General features: G+C 51.5%; 2 protein-coding genes across 5 annotated transcripts in view; both read left to right on the top strand.

Moving 5' to 3' along the window:
* SAFB2 (scaffold attachment factor B2) overlaps positions 1-15481 on the top strand; it is a 40780-nt gene extending 25299 nt beyond the window's left edge. Inside the window, exons 17-21 of one of the 4 annotated variants that reach the window (XM_019710757.2) lie at positions 647-689; positions 1747-1877; positions 3879-3991; positions 4129-4195; positions 4466-4862. In XM_019710757.2, the coding sequence (XP_019566316.2) occupies positions 647-689; positions 1747-1877; positions 3879-3991; positions 4129-4195; positions 4466-4628 (517 nt within the window). In that variant the 3' untranslated portion in view covers positions 4629-4862. Of the gene's footprint in view, positions 1-646; positions 690-1746; positions 1878-3878; positions 3992-4128; positions 4196-4465; positions 4863-11710; positions 11827-15203 lie in introns of those variants that run through there. The other 3 variants (XM_074337652.1, XM_074337654.1, XM_074337653.1) reach the window with 3 other exon arrangements.
* A 134-nt stretch (positions 15482-15615) lies between these two features.
* Positions 15616-23421, top strand: TINCR (TINCR ubiquitin domain containing). The gene is made up of 3 exons (XM_074337659.1): positions 15616-17459; positions 19566-19640; positions 20215-23421. Exons 1-2 carry the CDS (start codon positions 17200-17202, stop codon positions 19567-19569), a joined length of 264 nt encoding a protein of 87 aa, XP_074193760.1. The 5' UTR covers positions 15616-17199; the 3' UTR covers positions 19570-19640; positions 20215-23421.
* The last annotated feature ends 1101 nt before the right edge of the window (positions 23422-24522 follow it).

The raw sequence follows: 24522 nt of genomic DNA, 5'->3' as shown, positions 1-24522 counted from the left end.
GGGTTTTTTGGCCAGTGCCTTTTTTCCTTTTTTTGCCAATGCTTGTTTAATGGGAATATGTCTACTTCATTAGAAAGACAGCCCTCACTTTTCCAGTTGAAGAATTCTCTGTTTAGGAGAAATCTCACTGGGCTCCCCTGGGCTGCACACCCTGGAGCCATTTCACCATTCATTAGCTCTTCCGTAAGGGAAGAAAGAACAGGGGAAAGGAGGCTGGGAAGCCACTCATTTAATTCATTATGGCTGGAGTTGGTTTGATATTTGGTGTGAATCACGTATGTTGGGTCAAACCAGAGGTTGGGGACTCTTTGAAGCTTCTCTTGCTCTGACTAGTGTAGTTTCACCAGGTAAACGAGGCCTGAGCTGCATGGGGTGGGTCTCTGCTTCTGAGACCCCTTCTTCCAAGGGATTTCAGTAAAATCCTTATTCCTACCTTCTTAGGATTCGATTTCACTCCCAGGGAAAGATGTGAGCCAGCTTTTCTTTATTTCGTGGGTTTTTTTTTGTTTGTTTTTTTTAAATCAGACCAGTAAATTACAGTTCTTAACGCGGGGAAATACAAATACCCCATTCGTGGAACTCTTATATGGCACCTGCAGAAACATGCTGTCAGCTGCCGTTAGATTAAGATATTTCCCTTTTGCAGGAGGGAAGGTTCAAGGTCAGTGATGGGAGAGCGAGATGGGCAGGTGAGTAACACCCAGACACCAGCCCCAGAGCACCTGCGCTGTGTCGGGTGGGTGAGGAGTGTGGACGCGTGTTCTGCCAGCAAGGAGAAATGCACGAAATGGCTTATTTTCTGCTGAGTTAGTCTGTGTGTGTTCACATACATAAGGCTGGTTCTTGCTTCCGTTGGATCCAGCAGAAACTGCAAGTATCTCTTGTTACAGGCTTGCTGAGAGTGTCTCTGAGTCTCTGGATTGTAGGATGCTCCACACTACCTAAAATTGGGCTTCGTGGCCTGTTAGGAGGGCATTTAGTTCATGTTTTGGGAGGTCTTTATTTCAGGTGCTGGGGTACGCCCCAGTGTCTCCGCTAATCTGATACCCCGTGAGCGGTGCATAGGGTGTTGGCTCAGAAGAGGAGAGAGCCTGCCATGAGAAAAGTAGGCCTCAGAATTGTGGTTTTTAAAATAGGGGTATGTTTTCGGAGACAAAATTAGATCGGCTCTGTTACTGCCTGGCTGTGCTGGGTTCCTGGGCGCAGAACTGGTAGGCTGGGAGTACTGAATCATTCCTTCTTCCACACCTGTGTCCGGTGTCAGCTAGTGAGGGGCTGTGCGCCTCTATAGACTGGTGACAGAGCAGGGGTGTGGGAGGGACCCGCCTGTCATCGGCGAGGAGGACAGTCCCAGTTCTTCAAGGAAGACTCCAGTGACTCCTTAGTAGACCCTTCAGGGGAGCCATCAGGAGCCGTAAAGTGCAGGCTCTCCACGCTCACAGGGCAGGAGAGCCCTGCGCTGGTGCTTTGTGTGGTGCCGGTGATAGAGCTATAGGAGCAGTCAGTTCTCAGGCGAGGAGGGGGTCAGGAAGCAGAGGGCTCTGCCAGGAGCTCCTGTGGCAGTTGTCGGGGTCACAAGCACAGCATCTGGCAAAGTGAGGTTCCGGAGGGGAGGGGCCTGGGCAGAACCACACCCCTCCCACATCAGTGTATACAGGTTGACAGGCCTCCCAGAAGGTGGGCCTGCCTCAGGCCTGTCCAGGAGCGATGTGGCTAGAGTTGCCCTGTCCCTCTTGTGCCTTCCAGCACTACTCAGACGACCGCCATGGCCACGGAGGACCGCCAGAGCGCCACGGCCGGGACTCCCGAGATGGCTGGGGGGGCTACGGCTCCGACAAGAGGATGAGCGAGGGCCGGGGGCTGCCACCCCCACCCAGGTAAGTGGGCGGGCCACAACAGGGGCGGGCATCCTCCCCTGATCAGACGCCAGCCCCCCTGAGAGTGAACCAGCCATGTGTGCCTTGCCAGGTCACCTGCGTCACCCCAAGTGTGATTGTCTCCATCACAGTGCCCTTGCTGTGGAAGGAGACAGCCCTCAAACCTTGCCCCACGAACAGTAGAAAGCTTTCCTCCCAACCCATACACACACCCAAACTTGACAGGAGGCAATTTGAAGGAAGGCCAGGGTCATGGATACCGGAAGGTTCTGTTGCATCTCAGTGTGGGTTTCAGGTGTTGGGCAGAGACTATAGAGCCAGTCTGAGAAATGAACGAAAAGTGTGCTTTTCTGAGCGACCTACTTAGCACTCAGACTTTTAACATCATTTAAACTGTTTTCCCTAAGTACCTGTGGGAAACGTAAATGAGAGAACGCATCCTCAAACAGGAGACAGCCCTGAGCAGTGTCACTGCATGATCGGGTGGCCGTCACCTGCTGGCAGACATTACATGCATTCTGTTTCACTTGGTGGGGAGAGGGGGTGCAGTATGGCATTTGCCCTCACAGACAGGTCTTGGAGGTTCCTAGTCCTGGGCCTCTGAGCAGTGCTGAGCCTGGTGGCCAGTGCCCTCATCAGCCCAGTTTCAGCCTGGGTCTGGAAAGCTCCTGGATAGCTGTGGGGACAGCTGCTGCCCGCTCGTTGGGACCATGTTTGGATTTTAATCGCCCATAGTTTCTGTCTGAAATGTTTTTCTTCTTTTTTTTAAAGATTTTATTGGGGAAGGGGAACAGGACTTTATTGGGGGAACAGTGTGTACTTCCAGGACTTTTTTTTTGCAAGTCAAGTTGTTGTCCTTTCAATCTTAGTTGTGGAGGGCGCAGCTCAGCTCCAGGTCCAGTTGCCGTTGCTAGTTGCAGGGGGCGCAGCCCACCCGCAGCTCAGCTCAAGGTGCCATGTTCAATCTTAGTTGCAGGGGCTGCTGCCCACCATCCCTTGCGGGACTCAAGGAATTCAACTGACAACCTTGTGGTTGAGAGCCCACTGGCCCATGTGGGAATCGAACCGGCAGCCTTCAGATTTAGGAGCACGGAGTTCTAACCGCTTGAGCCACTGGGCCAGCCCACTTTTTTCTTTTTTAAAGTTTTTGTGAGATATAATTCACATGTCATGCAGTTCACCCATTTAAAGTGTACAATTTGATGGCTTTCATTGTATTCATAGAGTTGTACATTCATCACCACAGTTAATTTTAGAACATTCTCATCACCCCAAAAAGAAACCCCCGTCCCCTTCAGCAGTCAACCTTCCCCACCCCCCTCGCCAGCCCCTGGCAACCACCAACACACTTCCTGTCTCTAGATTTGCCTGTTCTGGACATTTCACATAAATGGAATCACACACTGTGTGTTGTCTGGCTTCTCTCACTGAGCCCCCTGTGTTCAAGGCCCATCCAGGTTGTAGCGAGTGTCAGTGTCACTCCTTTTTGTGGTCATATAATATTCTCCTGTATGGATGGACCATGTCTTGTGTATCATTCATGTATTGATGGGCGGGCGGGCACTTGGGTTGTTCCCACTTTGGGGCTATTATGAATTGTGCTGCTAAGAACATGCAAGTACAAGTTTCTGTGTGAACATATGTCCCCTTCTCTTGGGTAGAATCCTAGGAGTGGCATTGCTGAGTCATGTGGTGACTCTTAAGTTTAGCCTTTTAAGGAACCGCTGCAGTATTTTCCATTCCCACCAGCAGTTTCTGTCTGTCTTTGATAAGAGCCGTCATGGGGGACTGGGGGGTATTTCACGTGTCTCACATGTGTGGTTGTGATGCCATGATGCTGAACACTTCGTGTGCTTCCTGGCTGCAAGTGTACCTTCGGGGGTATCTGTTCCCGTCTTCACCTACTTCTCTTGGAAACCCTTGACAACGGCATGATCAGCCATGCCACAGTCTTACCCTGGGCACATTGGGACCGATGGCTATGTTTTTGGCTCGGTACAGGGGTGGACGTGACTGGACGGAGCATAGTCAGAGGCTAGAAGAGCACCAGGAGCGCGCCTGGCCGGCCATGGTGGATGCAGGCACGGCGGGTCGGGAACATGCGAGGTGGCAAGGTACGGGCCAGCTCCCGCCCACGGGTGGGGGAGCTTCCAGGCAGCAGCCATAGTCCCAGAACTCAGAGGCCAGCCTCCCCCCAGCATTTCTAGAGGCTTCCGTGAAGGGAGTGTTTGCAGACTTTCTTCTCTTCCAGGTGGTGAGAGGGTCCTGTCTGGGCCCTCAGGGCCAGGGCACATGGCCAGTCGGGGTGGAATGTCGGGGTAAGAAGTTTTGTCCCAGATAAAGTTGATTTGTTCCTGTTCCCCACTTCTTCTCCCTTTTTTGCATGTTTGATCCACTTGCTGGGTTGAATGTTTTGAAAACAAACCCCGAAATCTGCTCTTGGCAACTTGTGCAAGTAACACTCTTCAGGGACCCAAAATGTGGCCTGTGATAGGATGTCTCTCACCTGGAAATCTCCACGCGGGCCCTGAAGGCTGCAGAGCCATGTACCGCGCTGAAAGGAGACAAACATGTGCCTTTGTTCCTAGGCGAGGCGGCTTTGCACAAGGTGGGCATTCCCAGGGCCACGTGGTGCCCAGTGGAGGAGTGGAAGGTGGAGGACTGGCCGGCCAAGACCGGGGCAGCAGGGCCCCACACCCCCACCCACACCCCCACCCACACCCGCACCCCCACCTCACCCGCCGCTACTAAACCCCACTCCTTCCGCTCGTTCAGGTAGGCAGACGCACTGTTGCACCTCCTAGCCAGTTACCTTGAACTTGTGGAATCTTTTAAGAAACAAATCCTGCCACCATGTTGTCGCTCAGTACAATGTGAACTCACTTTTTTTTTCTTAAATAAGTGTGTTCTTGTTCTGCCATTTTTAAACAAGGTTTCTGTTAACGAGGCATTCCATTTTCCATTAATAAAAGTTTACGGTTCGCACTTGGGCGTGTGTCATGGTCATTACAGAGCAGAGAACGGTACCGACCTGCGGCGGCACCCTCGTGCATTCAGGTGGCACTGCCGGCTCATCATGCTGAATCCTCCCAACAGCCGGTGAAGTGGGGCGTCATCTCCCCATCGCAGCGATCAGGAGAAGATGGCTGGCTTAGGTCACCTGCCAAGGCCTTCGAGCTCATAGGAAGCAGAGCCGGGATGGGACTTCAGAATTCTTCAGCGAGGGGAGGTGTGTGTGCATTGCCGAACCCCTGACCAGTCACTTGACCTCTCGTGCCGGGGAGTCTGGAGCTAGCGTCCATCAATGGTGTGCAGTTTGGGGGTCTGGCTGGAGGGTGGGCACATGCTCCACAGCTGCCCTTGGCCTCTGGGCAGGGCTGGGACGACCCGGAGCACACTGGCCCTCCTGGAGGGGCAGCCCCTCCTTGCCATGGGCCCAGTGTGCCCGATGCAGCCATTTTTCTACAAGTGCAAATTCATGTGTGAAGTTTCCTTATTTACGATAGAAGTCATTCCACTTTTCTTCATTAAAGACGGCTGGACAAGGCACCTGGCTGGCTGGAGATGCTGTGTCACGAGTCCCGGTCAGGCCCCTCTAGTGTGACACCACAGCGAGGCACTTCCCTTCCCCTGGGAGGCGAGTCAGTACAGAAGCAGAACTGCCAAGGGACTCGGTGACTGCAGGCCTGTTAGGGCAGCAAAGGGCTAAGTCTGTCACCTCATGAGTAGGGCAGGCCTAGTGGCCACAAGGCTGGGTTGGGGACAGGAGGAAGGGCTCACTTCCCACCACACTGGCCCTGGTCTGGTGTGCCAAGAGTTAATCTTCGTGCTGCCTGCTGGGAACCTCAATTCCCTCCCTTCCGTAACTAGGACAGCCACCCCACAGGCCCCCGAACAATTGCCAATTCTCCCCAAGTACCCTGTGTTCCTGCTGGGCTGTTTAGTTTTAAAAGAGCAATCTGAAAATCCTCCCAGCTGGCCTTAGAAGCTGCAGCATTAAAGACAGGTCTGTGCTGGGGCCTCGGTGCCCTGTCTGTCTGAATTGCTGCAAATAAATACTTCGTGAACTTCCCCCACCGCGGGGGCTTGTAGAGTCGTTTTCCAATGACAGGTTGACAAGACACCATCACCATGTTGCACATGGAAGCCAGTGAGGCGTGCTGTCTCCTGCACGGAGGCCCATCTTTCCTCTCTGCAAGCTGTGAGAGTCTTGAAACGGGGGTCCGGGCTTTCCATGTTGGATGAGGAAAGCCAGACTCAGCCTGGGGCTGTGGGTGAGACCCGTTTTCAGATGCATACAGCTGCAAGGGAGCAACTACTCTGGCAGGCCTGAGTGGCGTTGTGGAGTACAAGGCCAGGGGTCTCAAGCTGGACACTCACCAAGCTTCCTGACAGAGGCTTGGGAAACACGGAGTGTGCTGGCCAGTCCCCCAGCAGCCCCAGGCTTGAGAACAGCCCCTTATAGTTAGCTGGGCCTAAAACTGGCTCTGTTCTACATAGAGACACAAAATACATCAGTTTGCTAGGGCTGCTGTAACTACTGCAAACTCCCTGTTGTGGAGGCTAGAAGTTCAAGATCAAGGTGTCGGCCAGCATGGTTCCTTCTGAGGCTGAGGGAGAATGTTCCGATCTCTCCTGGCTTCTGGTGACCGCTGGCAATCTCTGGTGTTCCCTGACTTGTAGAAGTGTCACCCCCTCCTTCATCCAACATCTTTCACCCAGCCTCCCTATGTGTGTCTCCTTTTTATGAAGACACAGGCATACTGGATTAGGGTCACCCTACTAATGACACATTACCTCTGGAAAGGACTTGTCTCCAAAATGGGGTCACATTCTGAGGTCCTGGGGGACAGGACTTCAACATAAATTTGGGGAGACATTCCCCCCCCCCAATAGTACTCTTCAGTTTTCATATATACGGATTTTTCCAGGGATGCCACTTCTGGGTAAATTGAGCAAATTCCTCATCGTTCAGTCCAGAACCTTACTGAGAGTTGTTCACCATTTCTGCGAGCAGAGCTGCTGGGGTCTAAATGCCTCCCCGCTGATTCTGTCCATTCGTGATTGGTGCCATTTGAATAGGTCCTCGGAGTATTTCTTCGTGCTCGGGGCGAAATCGGGGCTCGTGCCCAATACTTACAGGCTGGATTAGACAGTATCAGACATTCTTTTTATTTCTTCCATCTGTCTGTACCTGATAAAACCTCATATTGGTTGGGTTATTCTTTTTTATAAATTGTGTGTAGTTAGGTTATATTCGCTCTGATTTTTATTTCAGGAGAGGAAAGGGAGGTCGAATAAAATACTTGTTATAAAAGGGGCTGCTGTTGTGTACTTGGGTTGTTTCCATCTTTTGGCTCCTATGAATAATGCTGCCATGAAGATGGGTGTACACATATTTACTTGCTATTTTCCATTCTCCTGGGTAGATACCTAGGAGTGGAATTGCTGGGTCAGACAGTAACTCTATGTTTAACTTTTGAGGAACGGCCAGAGTATTCTCCATGGCAGCTGCCCCATTTTTCATTCCCACCAGCAATGGACAAGTGTTTTAATTTCTCCACATCCTCGCCAACACTTGTTATTTTCTGGTTTTGTTTGTTTTATAATAGCCATCCTACACAGCCATCCTGTGTAGTGGTTTGGATAAACAAATGTGGGGCACCCATGCAGTGGAGTATTATTCAGCCTTAAAAAGGACACTGACACCTGCTACAACATGGATGAACTGTGAGGACATTATACTGAGTGGAATAAGCCAGACACAAAAGGACAAATACTGTGTGATTCCACTCATAGGAGGTCCCCAGAGGAGTCAGATTCATAGAGACAGGAAATAGATGGTGGTGCCAAGGGCTGGGGGAGGGGAGAGGGAGTGAGTGTTTAATGGGGACAGAGTGTCAGTTTGGGGAGATGGAAAGTTCTGGAGATGGATGGTGGGGATGGCTGCACAACAGCGTGACTGTGCTTAACAGGTTAAACCGTATACTTAAAAATGGTTACATTTCATGTGTATTTTGTCATAATGTAAAAATATTTTTAAAGGTAGAGGGTCTGTTAGGTATGAGGAGTGAGAACCACCAGGGTAGACGGGTGGACGCTGGGAGGGCAGGCTCGAGAGCCAGACAGCTTGGAATCAACCTGCCTGTCTGCCTACAGGGAGTTACAGTTCTCTGCTTTGGCTTCCTTAACTGAAAGAAGGGAAGAATAATAATATTTACCATAGAGAGTCTCTGCTCTGATTAAATTAGTTAATACACTTATAAAGCTCAGAATTGCTCCTGGCATACAGTAAGTGCTTAATAAGTGTTGACAGGAGCTGGGAGGCCCTGCAGAAATAGGGCCTACAGTGCTTGTGCTTTACGGGAGACCTGTAAAACATGAGGCCTGCAGGGAGGAGGAAGAAGAATTATCGCCTCCACAAATACAAAAAGAAAACTGTAAAATCAGAATTAATACTTTATCAAATGTCTCCACATCTACAAAAATGTGTCAACTTTATCAATTGCTAAATTTTGTATTCATAAAGATTTCATTACACTTCAAAACAGCTCCTAGGTTAAATTTTCTCACTTTGCAGGAATTCCCAAGCCTGTGCGATGATTGCCAGGCTTAAATTGCATGCGTTACTTTTAGTCAAATAATTTCAGATGCAACGTTATAAAAAAGCCTTTTGATATTTTTAAAAAAACAGCCACAGAGTTGTCGGTTGGTGGGGATATGGTGCATTTTAACTGGCTTGTAGGTTGAGGGGTGGGGTCTCCCCTGAGAAGTAAGACCATCCCTATCTTGGTCACTCAGTCCAGGATGGTGAGCCAGGATGAGGCCAGATGTCAAAGCATCAAAAACCAGAGAATAAAGACGGTCAGTTCACCTGGAATGTAGTAGACACAGCATATGCTTATCAAGTCTATGAAGAGGAGAAATAAAAGACATAGTAATCCAGTATTTTCAAGTTTTTGGATTGCTTCATCCCTTGTATGGCCTGTTGGCTCTTTCGAAGTCTGGTACAAAATTCTCCTACCATGTTTCCCCGAAAATAAGACCTAGCCGGACCATCAGCTCTAATGCGTCTTTTGGAGCAAAAATTAATAAGACCTGGTATTATGTTAGATAAGACTCGGTCTTATAGTAAAATAAGACTGGGTCTTACATTCATTTTTGCTCCAAAAGACGCATTACAGCTGATAGTCCGGCTAGGTCTTATTTTCCGGGAAACAGTAGTTTAAAGTGTGATGATGCCTCCAGATCCTTGCGTCTTGTCTTCAGTGAACACCAGGTGGCAGACAATCCCTGCTGAGATTCAGAGGGAGCACTGCAAACACGTTAGGACACATGCAGTAGGAAGGCTGTTGTTACTCAGAAAACACTGAGGACCACATCTAGCAAGAGTTACTGGCAGGGGATGGAGGTGCTTCTTAAAAATGCAGGTTCCCAGGCCCCAGCTCAGACCTGTTGATCTGATTCAGGCCCTACCTTCAGCCACTCCTGGGATGCCGCACTTTTTAAGTGCTGACGGTAGAGAAGAGCTGGGGTGGTGCCCCTGTCTGGGAGGCCTCCATGAGGCTGGAGTGACTTGAGACCGAGATAGGTGGGTGAATTCCAATGCCAGCTCTGCCCTTTGCTACCTGGATGACCTTGAGCTGGTGACCTTGAGCCCCTCTGAGTTTTCTCATTGTAAAATGGGCAGGGTGAGTCTGAGGAGGCAAAAAGATGATGCATTTAAAGTGCTTTACACAATATCTGCATATAGTAGGCACTTAGCAAATGGTTTTAGTTGCTGTTAATTCTTCCACAAGAGCCAAGTCTAGATTGAGACTTTTGCCTCCTTGCCAGAAACCTCTCCCTGGAAAGATTAAGCATGGCCTTCGGATTTGGGGAAAAGGGTCCACTTGGCATCCGTTTCCATCATGGCTATAATCTGTAATGTTGCATTAGCAATTTTTAAAACAAGAGGCGCTGGGTCAGCCTCTTGAATGCTGCACGCTGTGGGGTTAAGTGCTGGGAGCTGCTGATGGCATCTCGCGGCATCTTCCTGTCCTGCCGTCTTACCCACCCTGTGCCAACCAGCTGTGAAGCGGCCGGGGCGCCCCACATACCCAGCCACAGAAACCTCGAGTTGGGCCCCATGGGGAGGCTCATAAAAGGCGCTGAAGCTTCTCCTGTGTAGATGCTGCCGGCCACGGCGGACCAAATATTTACAGACTCGGCTGAAATGAGGCCCAGCAGGATAGATAGATTTCACACGTGGCCCAGAAAACGTCTCTTCACCCCGTCTCTGGGGAAACGGCACAGAGAGGGAAGATGCCCACTTAGCCAAGTGCCTCCCACCCTAGCAAGGCAAGGTCAGAGATCTGGGCTCAAGAGCATGCCTCTGAGCCTTTTCTAGCTTATTCATTTAGCAAAACCTTCTTGGGCATTTCCTGTGTGCCAGGCTCTGTGCCAGGGACACAGCCATGACCATAACTAAGACAGAACTGCTCTCTGGAGCTCAACAGATGGTCTCAAGGAGAGGTAGAGTAAGGCTGGCTTCCTGGAGGAGGTGACTGGAAAGGCATTCTGGGAGAGGGAACAGAATGTGCAGTAGCCCCCCAGGAAGGAAAAGGTATGGCATCTTAGAGTAACTGAGCAAGTGGGAACAAGGGAAATGTGGGGTCAGTGTGGCCTCTGCGGTCCAGGCTGGTTGGATCAGGCTACCAGCCCACAGGTGATGGGGGGCCATGGTAGGTTTTCCATTGAGAAGATCCCCACCCTCCTATCAGGGTTCAAGCGTGACTCATTCTCTCTCTCTCTCTCTCTCTCTCTCTCTCTCTCTCTCTCTCTCTCTCTCTCTCTGTCTCTCTCTATCTGGGGCCTTCCTTGCTTGGGGGTCCAAATCCTCACTGTCCCCACTGCCACCGCCCCCCATTGCATCTAGTACTTCCCACCTTCAGGCAGTCAACAGCAGCCAGCCCTGGGGAAGGGGTAAGCCAAAGTGGGCTCATGGGCCAGGCTCTGTTTGGAGAAAGGCACAGCAGGGGGACCACATGCTCCTCCAGGCATGAGGTCCTCTCCCCAAAGACTGGAACTCAAGAGGTAGGCGTGGCCCGCAGGCAAAGCTGATGAGGTTGGTCATCACGCCCCACCCAGAATGAGTTATCGTGACAGCCCATGGGGTGGCAGGAAGTGCCAGGCTCATGCCATTGGGACAGGACACAGGAAGCAGCTAATAAGAGGGGTGCACAGGGAGGTCTTTGAGGTGTCCCGCTCAGTTATGGAAGAGACCTTGGGCTCTGGAAGTGGGGGAGAGCGAAGGAGAAAAAAAGAAAGATGGAGAGACACAGAAGAAGAGAGAGCTGCAGAGAAAGAGACGGACACAGAAAGAAAAAGAGGAGACTGAGACACAGAAATAGACCCCCAGGGACCCAGAGGTGTTGAGCTGCTGGGCTGCCATGCCCCCGTCCCCTGTGTCCGCCAGGTGGCGCCCGAGAGCCACGCTCCTGCTGCCCAAGTCCCTTTCTCCCCATCGGTTCACCACCGGACGCCCTGGGCCCCAGGGAGGAGGGAAAAGGATGCAGGCTGGAGCAAGGGGAGCGAGCCTAACCGGGCGACCTCAGGGCAAAGCCCTGGATTGTGTCTGTAGGTCTCGTGTGCATATCTGCGTGTCTTGGGCTGTGTTTACATTGGTCTGGTGGTATGTGTACCTGTTTTGAAGTGGGTGTGTCTGCATTTGTCTTGGGGTGTATGTTCCCTTGTGTCCTTGTGTGTGTCTGGGGAGGAGGGGTGACTGTGTGTGTGTGTCATGTCTCCACGCCCCCAGAAACCTGCCACTACCCTCTTATCTTCCCTGGCAGCTCTGCACTGAGTCACCCAAGGAATTTGAGAACTGACACATTCATCGAGTACTTACTGGTACCCAGAGTCTTTCATGGAACCCCCGGAGAAATGCTCCCTGGAGGGACAAGAACAGGTATTCACAGAGCTGACTGAGCAAGATTTCGTTTCTACTGAACCTAAGCACCTACTGTGTGCCAGGCCCTAGCTAGGGGGCTGCTTTCATGCTGGGGACTCAGTTTCCTCATCTGTAAAATGGATCTGATATTAGCACCTATCTCATAGCTTTGCTGTTAAGTGATTAAATGAGTTTTTATAAAGCTCTTCCAACACTGCCTGGCACATCCTAAGGACTCAGTGTCAGAAATCATCTCATTTAATCCTTATAACTACAAGCACATCCATTAACCCATGGGTCAGTGGCGGATTCTCCACTCACCTCTAAGGATTTAAAGGTTGTCTTAAAGACCTAACAAGGTGGACGCTCAGATGTCTGCACAAAAACTTCCCTTTTCGTCTAGTTCAGTGGTTCTCAAACGTTCAGTGTGCGTAAAAATGAGTAGATGAGGTTGGGCTGGGTGCTGTTCAGGCACTGGGGACTCAGCAGTGAACAAAACAGACAAAACCCCTGCCTTACAGGAGCTTCTGCTCTAGTGGGGAAAACATATTAAATGAAATTGATTTGCCACTCAACAAAGGTGAGTCATTATAATTAGTTATTATCCGTCAAAGACTTTCAATACACATTGCCATTTTACCCTCCAGAAAGATGATACTTATACCAGCAACGGATATGAGTGCCCATTGCCTTGCACCCTCATGAAATTTAATATTATCAGATACCTTTGTTGAATACTACAGTAGGGAGAATCCTGGGGGGTTAAACACTTTTTCATGTTAGTCTTTATTTTACAATTTCCCACCTAATGTCTTGTATGTGTTCAAAGTGGTATCCATGTTCTTTGCATGTATCTCTTCTTATTTTTTTCTAACAACTCTTTATATATGAAGAATGCCACTTTTGAACTTGTTGGTGGAAAATAGCCTTTGTTTCTAATAGAGCTAGACTGGAATAACAATTTACCAAAAGGGACCACCCATGAACTGTCATTTGCCAGATATCCTAGCAATGAATTCCTTATGAAGTTTCCCTGGAGGGGGACAGATAGGCCCAAGTAGAGCTATGAACATAGCTTAGCATAAAGAGCACTCTGACCTAGACAAGGCCTTTCTTAGCTAAAAATCAATGTATCCATCTTCTAAAATAGATTCCACACGGTCAGGGACCTTTCTAACATACAAATTAAATCATGCCACTACCTTTACTCTAAACCCTCCCATGGCTCCTCATTGCCCTTAGAAAAAAATCCAAACTCTTCCCCATGCCCTTTTTAAAGCCACCCTCCCCACACCACATTCTCCTTTTGGCACCACTCCAGTCAGAGAAGCCCATGAGCCCTCCTGCCAACTCCTGCCGTGTTCCAGGGTCTCTGCTCCAGCTTCCTGTGTGAGTTCCCTTTCCCAGCCTCAGTTTTCTCTTCTGAGAAATGGAAGAACAACAGTACCAACCTCATAGGGTTGATGACAGGGACCCAATGGGATAACTGTAAAGCATAGAGGAATGTCCATTTGCTTTTTTCCAAAGCCTTTTCAGCCTCTCCCTGGGGGGATCTTGGCAAACAGCTGCCCTGGAACTCACTTTCTTGCTCAAAACAAGGATACAAAAAGTTAGTACCATTACTGGTCCGGGGAGGGCAAACTTAGCCTTTGGGACTTATCATCGGACATGGTAGGGATGGTAGGGAATTCATGTCCCATCTGCGGAGGGCCCACGATTGCCACTTGGACTGAGGGCCCAGTGAGCTCCAACTTCTTATAAGGAAACACTCATTTACCAATTCTTTAAAAAAAAAATCAAATGGAAAAAAAAAACACATTGTGTTTGCCTCTGGGCTTGCAGTTTGAGAGGGGAGAAATCTAGATAAGAAACCTTTATGTCACAAGAAATTAAGCACCTGTGCTTCCAGAATTTGGCCAAGTTCAGTGGATAGGTCACCCGTAGGGGCAAGTTGGCACAGTACCCACCCTCCCTTCCTATCTGCCTGCAGTATTGGGAGGATGCAGGCACTCAGAAGACCCCTATACTCTGGCCCATTTTATAATTACCCATTCTTCTCACTTCCCATTGATAGTCTGAACTCCCTCGGAACCTTCTCCAGCATTCCTCTGCCCCCTAAAACAGCCAGAAGCGATTCCCACTTGGAACCTGACCCTCCTACCTACGGGCGCTCTGATTATGAATCTTCTGAGGGTTTAGAACGCCAGGCCTTCCAAGATGCTGGGAGTCCACAATTTTGGTGAACCATGGTTCTGAGCCTCCAGGTTCCAGAACTCAGATTCTCCAGCTTGTCCCCATCCGCCTGGCTCTTCCATAATTGCCCATGACAGATAATAGTGTCTCCAGGCGAAAACCATGATTCCTCTAATCCAGCGGCCCAGACAGAGGGCCTGCTGCCCACAGCCACCTGGCTTTTCCTAACGGCTTAATGAGAAAGTCACAATTAATTGGAACTGGCACCCAACACTCACAGGGCTCAGCGTGGCCGGCTTGGCCTCCATATGTTAAAGCCGAGTGTCCCTGGGCCTTGCTCTGATCTGTTCTAGCCACCAACAGGTGTGACACGCAAGGCCGGGAGCTTAGCCTGACAAGGGAAATGGCTGAGGCCGTGGTGACCCAGTACTGCAGGTAGAGCCAGCTTGCCCACCTTCCTTGGAGAGAATGCACACTCCCATTCCACCACGTCCCCTCTGTGGGCCTCAGTTTCCCTCCTTTGTTCAATGACCTAGCCTCATGCTTTGCTGTGGATGACATGTAAATACTCAGCACAGGCGTGGTGCAAAAATCTGTCCTTGGACACAGAGGTAGATTCCCAGAGGGACATAGCTGGCTTGTCATTGCAATAGCTATTATCGAAGAGATTACACCATTTCATACTGTGAACCCCAATGCATGAGATGGCTCTTTTCCCTAAACCCCAGCCACACGGTGAATTGTAAATTTTTTTCATCCTCAGCAACCTCATATATTTAATTTACAAAGGTATTTCATGGTGGTTTTATTTTATGTCTAGTTTACTATGAGTAAGAATGAGCTTCCTCGCATATGCTTAGAAGACACTTGTATTTCCTTGCCTCTTTTTCTACTGGCCTGTTGGTCCTTATTGATTTCTGGAAGCTTTCTTACAAATTAAGAAAACAGCCTTTTGTCTATCATGTCTTAGAAAAGTTTCCCTGACTTTGTCTATTGACCTTCTAGTATTTGTGTGTGTGTGTGTGTGTGTGTGTGTGTGTGTTTGTACAATAATTTTATATTTGTAGTCAGTTACTAATCTTTTAATTAAAGGCTTCAGGGTTTAATGTCATGCTTCAACAAACTAGGATTATTATTATTACTAACTCTCATGTTTTCTTCTAGTAGTTTTATAGTTTCTTTCTCTTTTTAATTTTTTCTAGGAGGGGAGATCCATCTGGAATTTGCTATTAGCCACCTTTAAAATCTCCATCTGAAATCTGATGATTATATAAGATGCATAGTCAGTGGACAATAGCATGAGTGCTGAAGCCAAGTGACTCGGGTTTGAATCCTGCCATTTTCACTGTGTATTCTCAGGAAAGTCACCTATCCTTCCTCTGCCTCAGTTTACTCATCTGTAAAATGCGAGATAATATCATGTGAGAAGGGAAGCATTCTGTTTTTTAAATCAAGTACCTAGAAGACCATCTGTCACTTAGCAGTTGATTTTCCTACCTCTTCTTTTGTTTTTATTTGCTTTTCTTTGAGGAGTGAAATTGCACTTCTTTCTAAATATTCTCTCAGCATAGCCAATTAGTGAGTGACTGCTTCAGAAGCATTTCTAAGCGTTCTACCCTCAGTCATCTAATCCTCAGAACAACCTCACTGGGTGGATGGGAACACCGAAGCCCAGGCAGGATAAGCTCTTTCTGAGGAACTTCCAGGGTCAAGGTTGGGATTAGAGCCCATACTCTGTCCACTATCCTGTTCTGGTCTCAGCCTCTCACCTTCCCTCCCTCCCAGCCACTGCTGGAGGAGGAATTCCCAGTGGATTCCATCTTAACTGGCTTCTAAGTACAGACTTCGAGTCATAGGTCAAGCTAGAATTCTGGATACCAAGAACTGGTCAGTCCGGTCCTGGCAGGTATGGAGTGGCAGGTAGCAATCAAGAAAGGCTTTCAGGAAGAGGGTACTTGTATAAGTGTGACTGGAGAGGCTGGAGGGCCTGAGAAAAGGGTTGCAAGGGTGGGGAAGGACAGCACAGAATTGGGGGTGGGAGATCCCCTGCGCACAAGCCTCCCGTGGCTGCCACTGACCACAAGCCTTGACTCCTGCTTTTCCTCACTAGACAAACACTAAAGAATGTAGTTGGTAGAATGTAGTTGGGCAAGTGCCTCACTGGCAGGAGTGTTGAGATCCTATTCATCAGCCGAAGCTCTAGCTCCAATGCCCACCCATCTGGGAAGCCATCCCCACCTACTGGCCTTTCCCAGTCTGTGGTCTCTCCTACTACTCTGACCTCACAAGCCCTGACTGCACTGGGCTGAGAGAGTCTGTGCCCCCCACCCTCAACTGGGAGACCCTTGAGGGCAGGTCCCTAGGTTGTGATTTCTCTGGTGCCTGGCATTGCCCAGCCCTGACACAGAGTAGGTACTTTTGAATGTGTCTTGAAGGAAATAAGGGAATAAATGAGTGAGTGATGAATGTAAACCTCAGTTGCTTACCCTCTCTGCCTACAACCCTCCAGGGCTCCTACTTCCTTAGGGTAAAAGCCCAAGTCCTCCCTGGGCCCACAAGGTCCTGCACGACTTGCTTCTGTCCTCTCCCTGCCCTCATCTCTTTCTTCTCTCCCCCTCGCTCACTGTGCTCCAGCCACCACAGCCTCCTCGCTGTTGCTCTAATGGACTAGGCATGGTCCTGCCGCAGGGCCTTTGCACTGGCCGTTCCTGCCTCAGCCTGCCGTCCTCCTCATCCATGACCCTTTGCATGGCTGGCTCACTCTCTTCTCCTTCAGAAATGAATTCAAATGCCACCTCCTCAGAGAGACCTCTCTTGACCTTGATCTCTGAGAGAGCCACCAATCTCTTCTCTTCCTCCTTTGCCTCTCCCTAGCACTTCCCAGATCGGATGCGTTGAGTATTTACATACTATTTATCTTTATGATGTGTCTCCTTGTTGTGCGTTTTGTTCGCAGGTAGACCCGGCACTTTCAGTAGGCACTTATAAATCTGTGCATAAACTGAGGGCCGTCAGCCGGTGGGGGCGACGGGCCCTTGGTCCGCCCTCCCTGCGTGCCCCGCCCTCGCGGGGCCTCCCTCCTGCCCACCGGGCGTGCCCAGGCGGGCGGGCCGCGGCGGGGGCGGGCGGCTGGGCCGGTCCGGCGGGTGCGCAGGGCGCGCGGAGCCCGGGCCGGGTGGGGAGCGTCCGGCGGGCGCCATGGAGGGGCTGCGGCGGGGCCTGTCGCGCTGGAAGCGTTACCACATCAAGGTGCACCTGGCGGACGAGGCGCTGCTACTGCCGCTCACTGTGCGGCCGCGCGACACGCTCAGCGACCTGCGCGCCCAGCTGGTGGGCCAGGGCGTGAGCTCTTGGAAGCGCACCTTCTACTACAACGCGCGGCGGCTGGACGACCACCAGACGGTGCGCGATGTGCGCCTGCAGGACGGCTCCGTGCTGCTGCTCGTCAGCGACCCCAGGTGGCGGGGGTCAGGGACAGGGACAGGGTCCCGGGAGGGTGGGCTGACGGGGCGCAGGAGGACCTGGCTGGGGTCCTGGGTGGAGAGTGGGTCAGGGCTGGGAGGGGATGTCAGGGAACAGGAACGCCTACTGGGGTGGGGTGGGGGTGAGTCAGGGCTTGGGGGAGACAGCGGGATACCAGAAGGCCTGGCTGGGGTCTCAGATGGACAGTGGGTCATATCCCCTGTTGAGGAGGGGGATGCAAGAGGGCCTGGGTGGGATCTGGGTGGGTGGGAGGGGGGTGGGGGCGGGAGCGTGTACTAGGGGTCCTTCCCTGTTCCCTGGAATGCCTTCCTGGGCCTGAGCTCTGCTCTCGTGTGAACCTGCTGGGAGAGAAGGATGGAGGAAGGCAGGCACTGAGAGAGGCCTGGAGGGCGGCTGGATACCCCCTGCCTGCTTCCTTCTTTTCTCCAGCTCTGTCTGCCTCTCTCTGGTCTCCCCTGTCTTTCTCATGATCTCTTTGTCTGCTGTTTCTCTCTCTCCGAGGTGCTGTCCTGCTTATTTCACTTCCTATCATTCTTTCTGTCTCTATGGCTTTGTCCATTTCTGTCTCTACGTTTTCTCTCTGTGTTTCTCTATGTCTCTCTGTCTTTTCCTCTCTCTGTTTCTCTGTTTCTCTCTGTCTCTCTGAGTCTCTCATCCTTCTCTCTTTATCCATCTCCCCACCACCCCTGCCCATCCCATATTCCCATCTTGACACTTGCTGCCTACACTCTGACCTGGCCATCTGGGGTCCCCAAAGAGATCCCCTGGCCAAGATGCAGAGAAGGGCTTCTGGACCGTGGGAACAGCACTTGCCAAGGCCTGGGCAGCTCAGGGAGATGGTGGAGGCTGGTGCTTGCCAAAATGGACAGCGAGATGGGGGAGACAGGCAGGGACTGGTCCCAGAGCCCCAGGTGCCACCTTGGAGATGTTGGGCAGGGGACACACTGGAAACATGTGTAGCCCTGAAGTTTGTGGGGGTCACACTCACCAGGATTCTAGAGGCTTGGTCTGCCAAGCCTGGGGTGGCATTTGGAGAGCAGGACCCTCAGATACTGGTCCTGGAGACTCAAAGTGTGTGTGTAGGTAGAGAGACTACCTCCCCAGGCTCTCAGGAGGGAGGATCTCAGGGGGTAAGGGGAGACGGTGGGGTGGTGACCCGTGGGGGTTTGAGGCTTGGGGCTGGGAGAGGGTGTTCCCGGCAGTGCACCTTCTCTTACAAGGTCTGGCAGCTGGAAAACCCACAAATGCCCACATACCATAATCATCGTTCAATATGCTGTAAGCATGTATTAAGTGCCTACTGTGTGCCAGGTCATGTGCTGGGCACTGGAACCCAGTGGTAACTCAGAACAGGCCTGCCCTCATGGAGCCTACAGTCACTTCAGTCAGTTCAGACAGAGACAAGAAACCAAATAAATATATGATTAATGTTAGGTTGTAATAAGTGCTGTGTTCTTCTAACTCTCTAGGCATGGTCCTGCCTCAGGACCTTTGCACTGGCTGTTCCCTCAGCCTGGAAAGTTTTCCACCTCCCTCCCTCCCTCCCTCCCTCCCTCCCTCCCTCCCTCCCTCCCTCCCTCAGCTCCTTCAGGCCTTGTTTTCAGATGCCACTTCAGTGCAATTTTCCTTGACCACCTTATTTAAAATTGTATCCCACCAACACCTCACACCCCCTTCACCCCTCCCTGCTTTATCTTTCTCCCCATCACTTAGTATTAGCAGCTTACTTCTCTTTATTTTTCTAACTTTTTTAACCCTAGCTCCCCTACCAGACTGTAAACTTTATGAGGGCATTGTTGTCCATCCTATTCACTGCTGTGTTCCGAGTTCAGTGCCTGGCACATAGTAGGTGCTCAGTAAATATTTGTGGAATGCATTGTGTCTGGGAGTGAGGAAGGGACTGCTCAGAACATTTTCCTGGAGCCTTAGCGGTGCCTGGAAGCGGGGCAGAGGGTCTTGAGGCTGGAAGTGAGTCCTGGGAGATGTGGGAAGATGCTTTGGCTGGACACTGAGCAGTTAGGGGAGGCCTTGTGTGCTGAGTCGGGGCCTGCAACCTGTATCTTTCTGTCCCCCTTTTTCAGGTAGTGGAACCATGACCAAGGAGACCAAAGATACTGGCTGAAAGAGCAGGCTGTGGTGAGGGGCACCTTCAGAAGGTAAGTCATTTCAGGGACCTTACAGATTGTGGAGACAACAGATGATGAAAATGATGCCCAGAGAGAAGGGACTCATCTCTGTTGACTGTCACCCCCCACCACTCTCCTGTGCTTTTCACCCCTTGGGCAAGGACCCTGCCCTTGCCTTTTCATTTACCTTTAGAGTAAAACACGTGTTACCCCTAACTAACATGAATGATGTTTGCCTCAACTTGCTGTGTGACATTGGGAAAATCTCTCTGCCTCCCTGGGTTCTGTTACCCACTCCTTACAATGAAAGATTGGATTTTATTTGTTTTCTTTGCCTGCAATTCCTGTGACTGCCACTAGGTGGCTTTAAACAAGCAAGCTCCCTTCTGGAATGGCTGGCTACCTGTGGCTAAGGGCCATCCTTGTCCCTCCTGGAGAGCACCAGGGCAATTGGGAAGGAGGAGATGGCTTCAGGTGTCGCTGTCCAAGTTGGGAAGGGATGTTAGGGAAAAGGGAAGAAGGAAACCTGACCAGAGAGTTGGTGTTTTGCCCTCCTAAGGACCTGGATTGAAATTGTCTTATCCACCCCCTCCTGCTATTCCAGGTTCTGGGCTCTTGGGGTAAACAGCGAAACACTGGCCTGACCAGCTGACACCCACGGCCTTGGACACTCCTGATGGAGCCTCACTCTCTGACACTGACTTAGGACATTGCTGCCACAGCCCAGCCAGCCAGGCTGTGCTGTGTGACCTTGAGGCCATGGCTTTCTCCATGGGGCCTCCAGTGCCCCATCTGCAGCAGGAACCACTGTGCCACGTTGGGAAGCTCCCATGGGCAGCCAGGGGATATTGCCTGAAGAGAAGCACAGAGAGGAGAGTAGAGGAGCTCAGGGCAGCACCCCTCCTGCCTTGTACATTCTCTCGGCCACACCTTTCACCAAGCTGTGCCCCCTGTCTAAGGCACCTTTCACACTCTTCTCTGCAGTTCCAACCCACCTGGGATTCCAGCCTCCTCCAGGAAGTCTTCTTGGATGCCCTCCTGCCCAGCCAGTGAACACTTTGTCCTCTTTTGGGTTGCTACAACCCCGCTCCCCTCACTGTGAATGGCCTTGGCTGAGGTGCAGCCAGTCACTCAGGAAATCTTAAATGACTAAATGTGGAGACTGAGGGATTCCAGCCCTCTCCCAGTTCTCCAGCGTCACCCTGTACTCCACCTTTATTCCCAAATATCTCCCCACGTTGCACTCACCCCCTTGGAGATATCCTCCTTCCCCTTAAATCTCACTGCCTCGCCCCCTGCATGGGGTCTTCCAGATGGGTCTGAAGGGCTCTGGTTGAATAGGTGGGGATCTGGGGGCCCCTGTGCCGAGTAGAGCACTGAGGCATGGGAGGTAATCTTGGGTGCCTTCCAGGCAGAGTGTGATGGGAATTCTGAGTACAAGACACCCTCCCCCTCCCCCTCATTGAACGCTGGGCCTCAGTTGGATCTCTGACCTGCAGCCACGTGGTGTCAGGTCCTTTGCGTAGACCCTGGGGTTTTTGGGGGGTGCCACAGGGCCTGCACATGCCCTGGAGGGTCCTGTTCATGCTCCAGTTGCTGGCGTGGCACAGGGCAGAGGCGTGGAAGCCTGGGAAGATTAAGAGTCGTGTTGGCTGCAGGGCCCAGAGCAGGGGCAGGTATATAAAAAATGGGGGAGAGTGCTCTCAAACCACATGTTTGCCCGTCGTAGGGATGGCTCCAGGACCACTCCTCCCCTCGGAGCTCTGCTCACCTCCCCTCAGAGCCTCCAGCACTGGCACCTCTCCTCTTCAGGCCAAGAGGAGAGGGAGGGGTAGGGGGAGACAGATAGCCAGGGATGGGGGGGAGAAGAGACAGAGAGAGGGACCCCCAACTTCATTTGAGGGCTCCCCACATCCCTCCTGCAGACAGCTGGAGGTGTGGTAGGGTGCCCAGGGTTTCGCCTGTCCCTTCATCCACCCTTGGTGCCCAGCCCAAGGCCAGGTACCCAGAAACCCCAGTGCCTGCTCCTTGAGGCTCCTCCTAAGGCAGGACCTCCAACTCCCTCTTCCACCATGAATAAACTTAGGCTGAGGTGGTGCCAGGCATTCTGGGGGCACACACTGGGGGAGACAGCCCAGACCCCTGCTCTTGCCTGGTTTGGGCCTCTGGGGCACATGCACACACCTGATCTATGCACGCCAGGACCCCTCTTGCACAGCCCTCTGCGCCCACTCTGGAACCCCCTGCCAGGGCCCAGCAGGAAAGTGGGGATTTTAATAATCACCCCAGCTCCATTCCTCGGCCCCTACTATGTGCCAGGGTCTGTGCCACGTCCTTGAGAGGCCTCGACTTACTGTAGATTGCCAACTGCACCACTTAGCTGTGGTGGCAGCCATAATTACAGCCCATTTTACAGATGGGGCATCCAAGGTCACTGCCTCCAGGCCTGCTGCTCCAGCAGCCTCTGAACTGAGGGGTCCCCAGCCCATGCAGGGGGTCCCTGATGGAGGAAGGGGTAGAGTTTCCTGCTTCTTGACTGGGGATGGAGGTGGGGAAAGTATTTTCAGGGCGTTTTGACGTTTAACAAACAGCATGCAAATTGCATGCAAATTGCATGCAAATTGTCACCCATTTCTTAAGCCTCGACAGCTCTGGCATGTTCTAAAATAATAATGTTGGACCTGTCCCTTGGTGTTGCCTGGAGGCAGGGTTCAAAGCCATTCCTGTCCTCCCTCCTCTGTTTCTTTCCCTGTCCTTCCCTTTTCCCCTTTCCTCCCCTCCCTTTTTTCTTCTTTCCTTTCCTTCTTCCCCTTCCTCTTCTTCCTTCCCTCCCTTCCTTCCCTTTTTTCCTGTTTTCTCTTCCTTTACATCATTTGTTGAAGGCCTCCCAGTCCTGAGATGAACACAAATAGCAAAAGTGGCTTTCAGCACCCCCATTTCTCAGATGGGGAAACCAAGGCACAAGCCTGCCCTGAAGTGCCAGAGCCACATTGTGGAAAGTATCCCTGGCCAAGTGTCTTCATGGGCCAAAGTGGACGGTATCTGTGACCCAAGGAAGAAAGATAACAGCAGCTGGAGCAGACCAGACTGGGCTTGGTGGGGCCGAGGGGAACTGTCCTGGGGTTTCTTGGTCTTGAATAGCAGGCTGCTGACCTTGGATCTGAGGAAATCTCATATTGCCTCACCCTACTCCTCTATTCCTTCTTTCTCCAGCTACTCCATCAGCATGTTCCTTGAATTCTGGCCACAGCCCTTCTGTTCAATGTGCATGCCCTACCCTCTGTTTGGCAAGTTCCTATTCATCCTTCAAAACCCTGGCTCCAATACCCTTTCTTCAGGCAGCCATTTCTGATCTTCTAAGAAGAACTTCCCTCTGGGATTCTGTTGCCCTAGATCTTTCTCTTTGTGGTCCGCCCCTGACCACTTGGCACCCAGTGTTACTGTCCACTGTAACTCGATTCCGGCACTTGCCTGCTTATTACACACTTCCAGGCCTTTGCATATGCTATTCTTTACCCAGAATGCTCTTTCTAGTCTTTTTCACCTGGCACACCCCTACATTTTCAAGGCCCACCACTAATGCCTCACCTCCATGTGGGCCCCACAGCTCTCCCAGACCACCTCTGGGTTCTGTAGCCTCCATTCCTCCTCCTGGCCCACACTTGACCCATGGAACTAGGAGGTCTGTGTATCCTCTCAGTCTGAGGAGCCACCTCTGGGGCCCGGGGACCACCCGGGTTGGGACTAGGTACAGAGGGGCCATCTTTGAGAGTGTATTGAATAAAACTTAAGTGTTTGAAAACAAAATTGAGTTCAAACTCCGTAACTATTTCCTTTGCCTTTCCCTCTCACTTACCTCCAGGCCTTTGCACAAGCTGTTCCCTCTGCTAGGAATGCCTTTTCCCTTCACTCCTGTTTTGGGGACCCCAAGCTAGCCACCTCCCTTGTCTGGGCTGTGAAACTGGGGGAAGCCTGCCCCTTACCCGCCTGCCCCTTACCCCCACCCCAAGGCCTCTCAGTCTCCTGGCTCCACCCCAGGAGCAAGTCTGGGCTGCAAGGAGTTTCGGGTGAGACTTGGCAGCCACCGTCTCTCTCTGGGGCCCGCGGCGTCTCGGGGAGGGGCCACCTCCCGCCTTGACTGCCCACCCTGTTTGCGCTCCCAGAAGGTCAAGGGGAATTTTTCTGGGTGGCAAGTAAATCCAGGCAGTTCCCAGAGGAGGCATCTGTGGCTGTGCCAAAAATTGTAGGTGCCCAGACTTCTGGCTTCAGTCCTGCTCTGTTTCTGCCTCTGTCTCTGTCTCTGTCTCTGTCTCTGTCTCTGTCTCTGTCTCTGTCTCTCTGTCTCTCTGTCTCTCTCTCTCTTTCTCTCTCTCTCTCTCTCTCTCCCTCTCTGCCCCTATGACTCCAGGCCAGGTTCTGGCATCTCTATCTCTGTCCGTTTGTTCAGTGGGCATTTATAGAGTGCCCTTTGTGTGCCTGGCCCTGGGGATACCAAGACAGACCCTGCTCTGACTGCCCCAGAGAGTGGGGCAGTTTGTTCACTGCACAAAAGCACCCAGCTGAGGGGGTGAGAGGGCCCCAGGAAGGGGAATCTTTTCATAATTCACACAGAGGTTTCTGTACAGGTTAGTGGTGGTCCTGACCCTGCCACCTTTATCTTTCTCCATCTGTCTCTGCATCTCACTCAGTCTTTTTTCCGTGTATCTGCTCCCTGCTCATCGCTCTTTCTCTTTGTGTCTCCGTATCTCTCTCTCTGCCTCTCTCCAATATCTATGCCTGGGTTTCTCTGTCTGTCTTCATCTCTGTCTCTGTCTCCCTCCTTTTCTCTCTCTGTCTATCTTCCTGTCTCTGTCTCTTATATCCCTTGTCAAAAAGGACCCCCCTTTCTTCTGATGCCCTGAGCATGACCACT

This window comes from Rhinolophus sinicus, linkage group LG07, assembly GCF_036562045.2.
Source record: "Rhinolophus sinicus isolate RSC01 linkage group LG07, ASM3656204v1, whole genome shotgun sequence".
Classification (NCBI taxonomy): Eukaryota; Metazoa; Chordata; class Mammalia; order Chiroptera; family Rhinolophidae; genus Rhinolophus; species Rhinolophus sinicus.
This window is presented reverse-complemented; position numbering and strand designations above follow the sequence as displayed.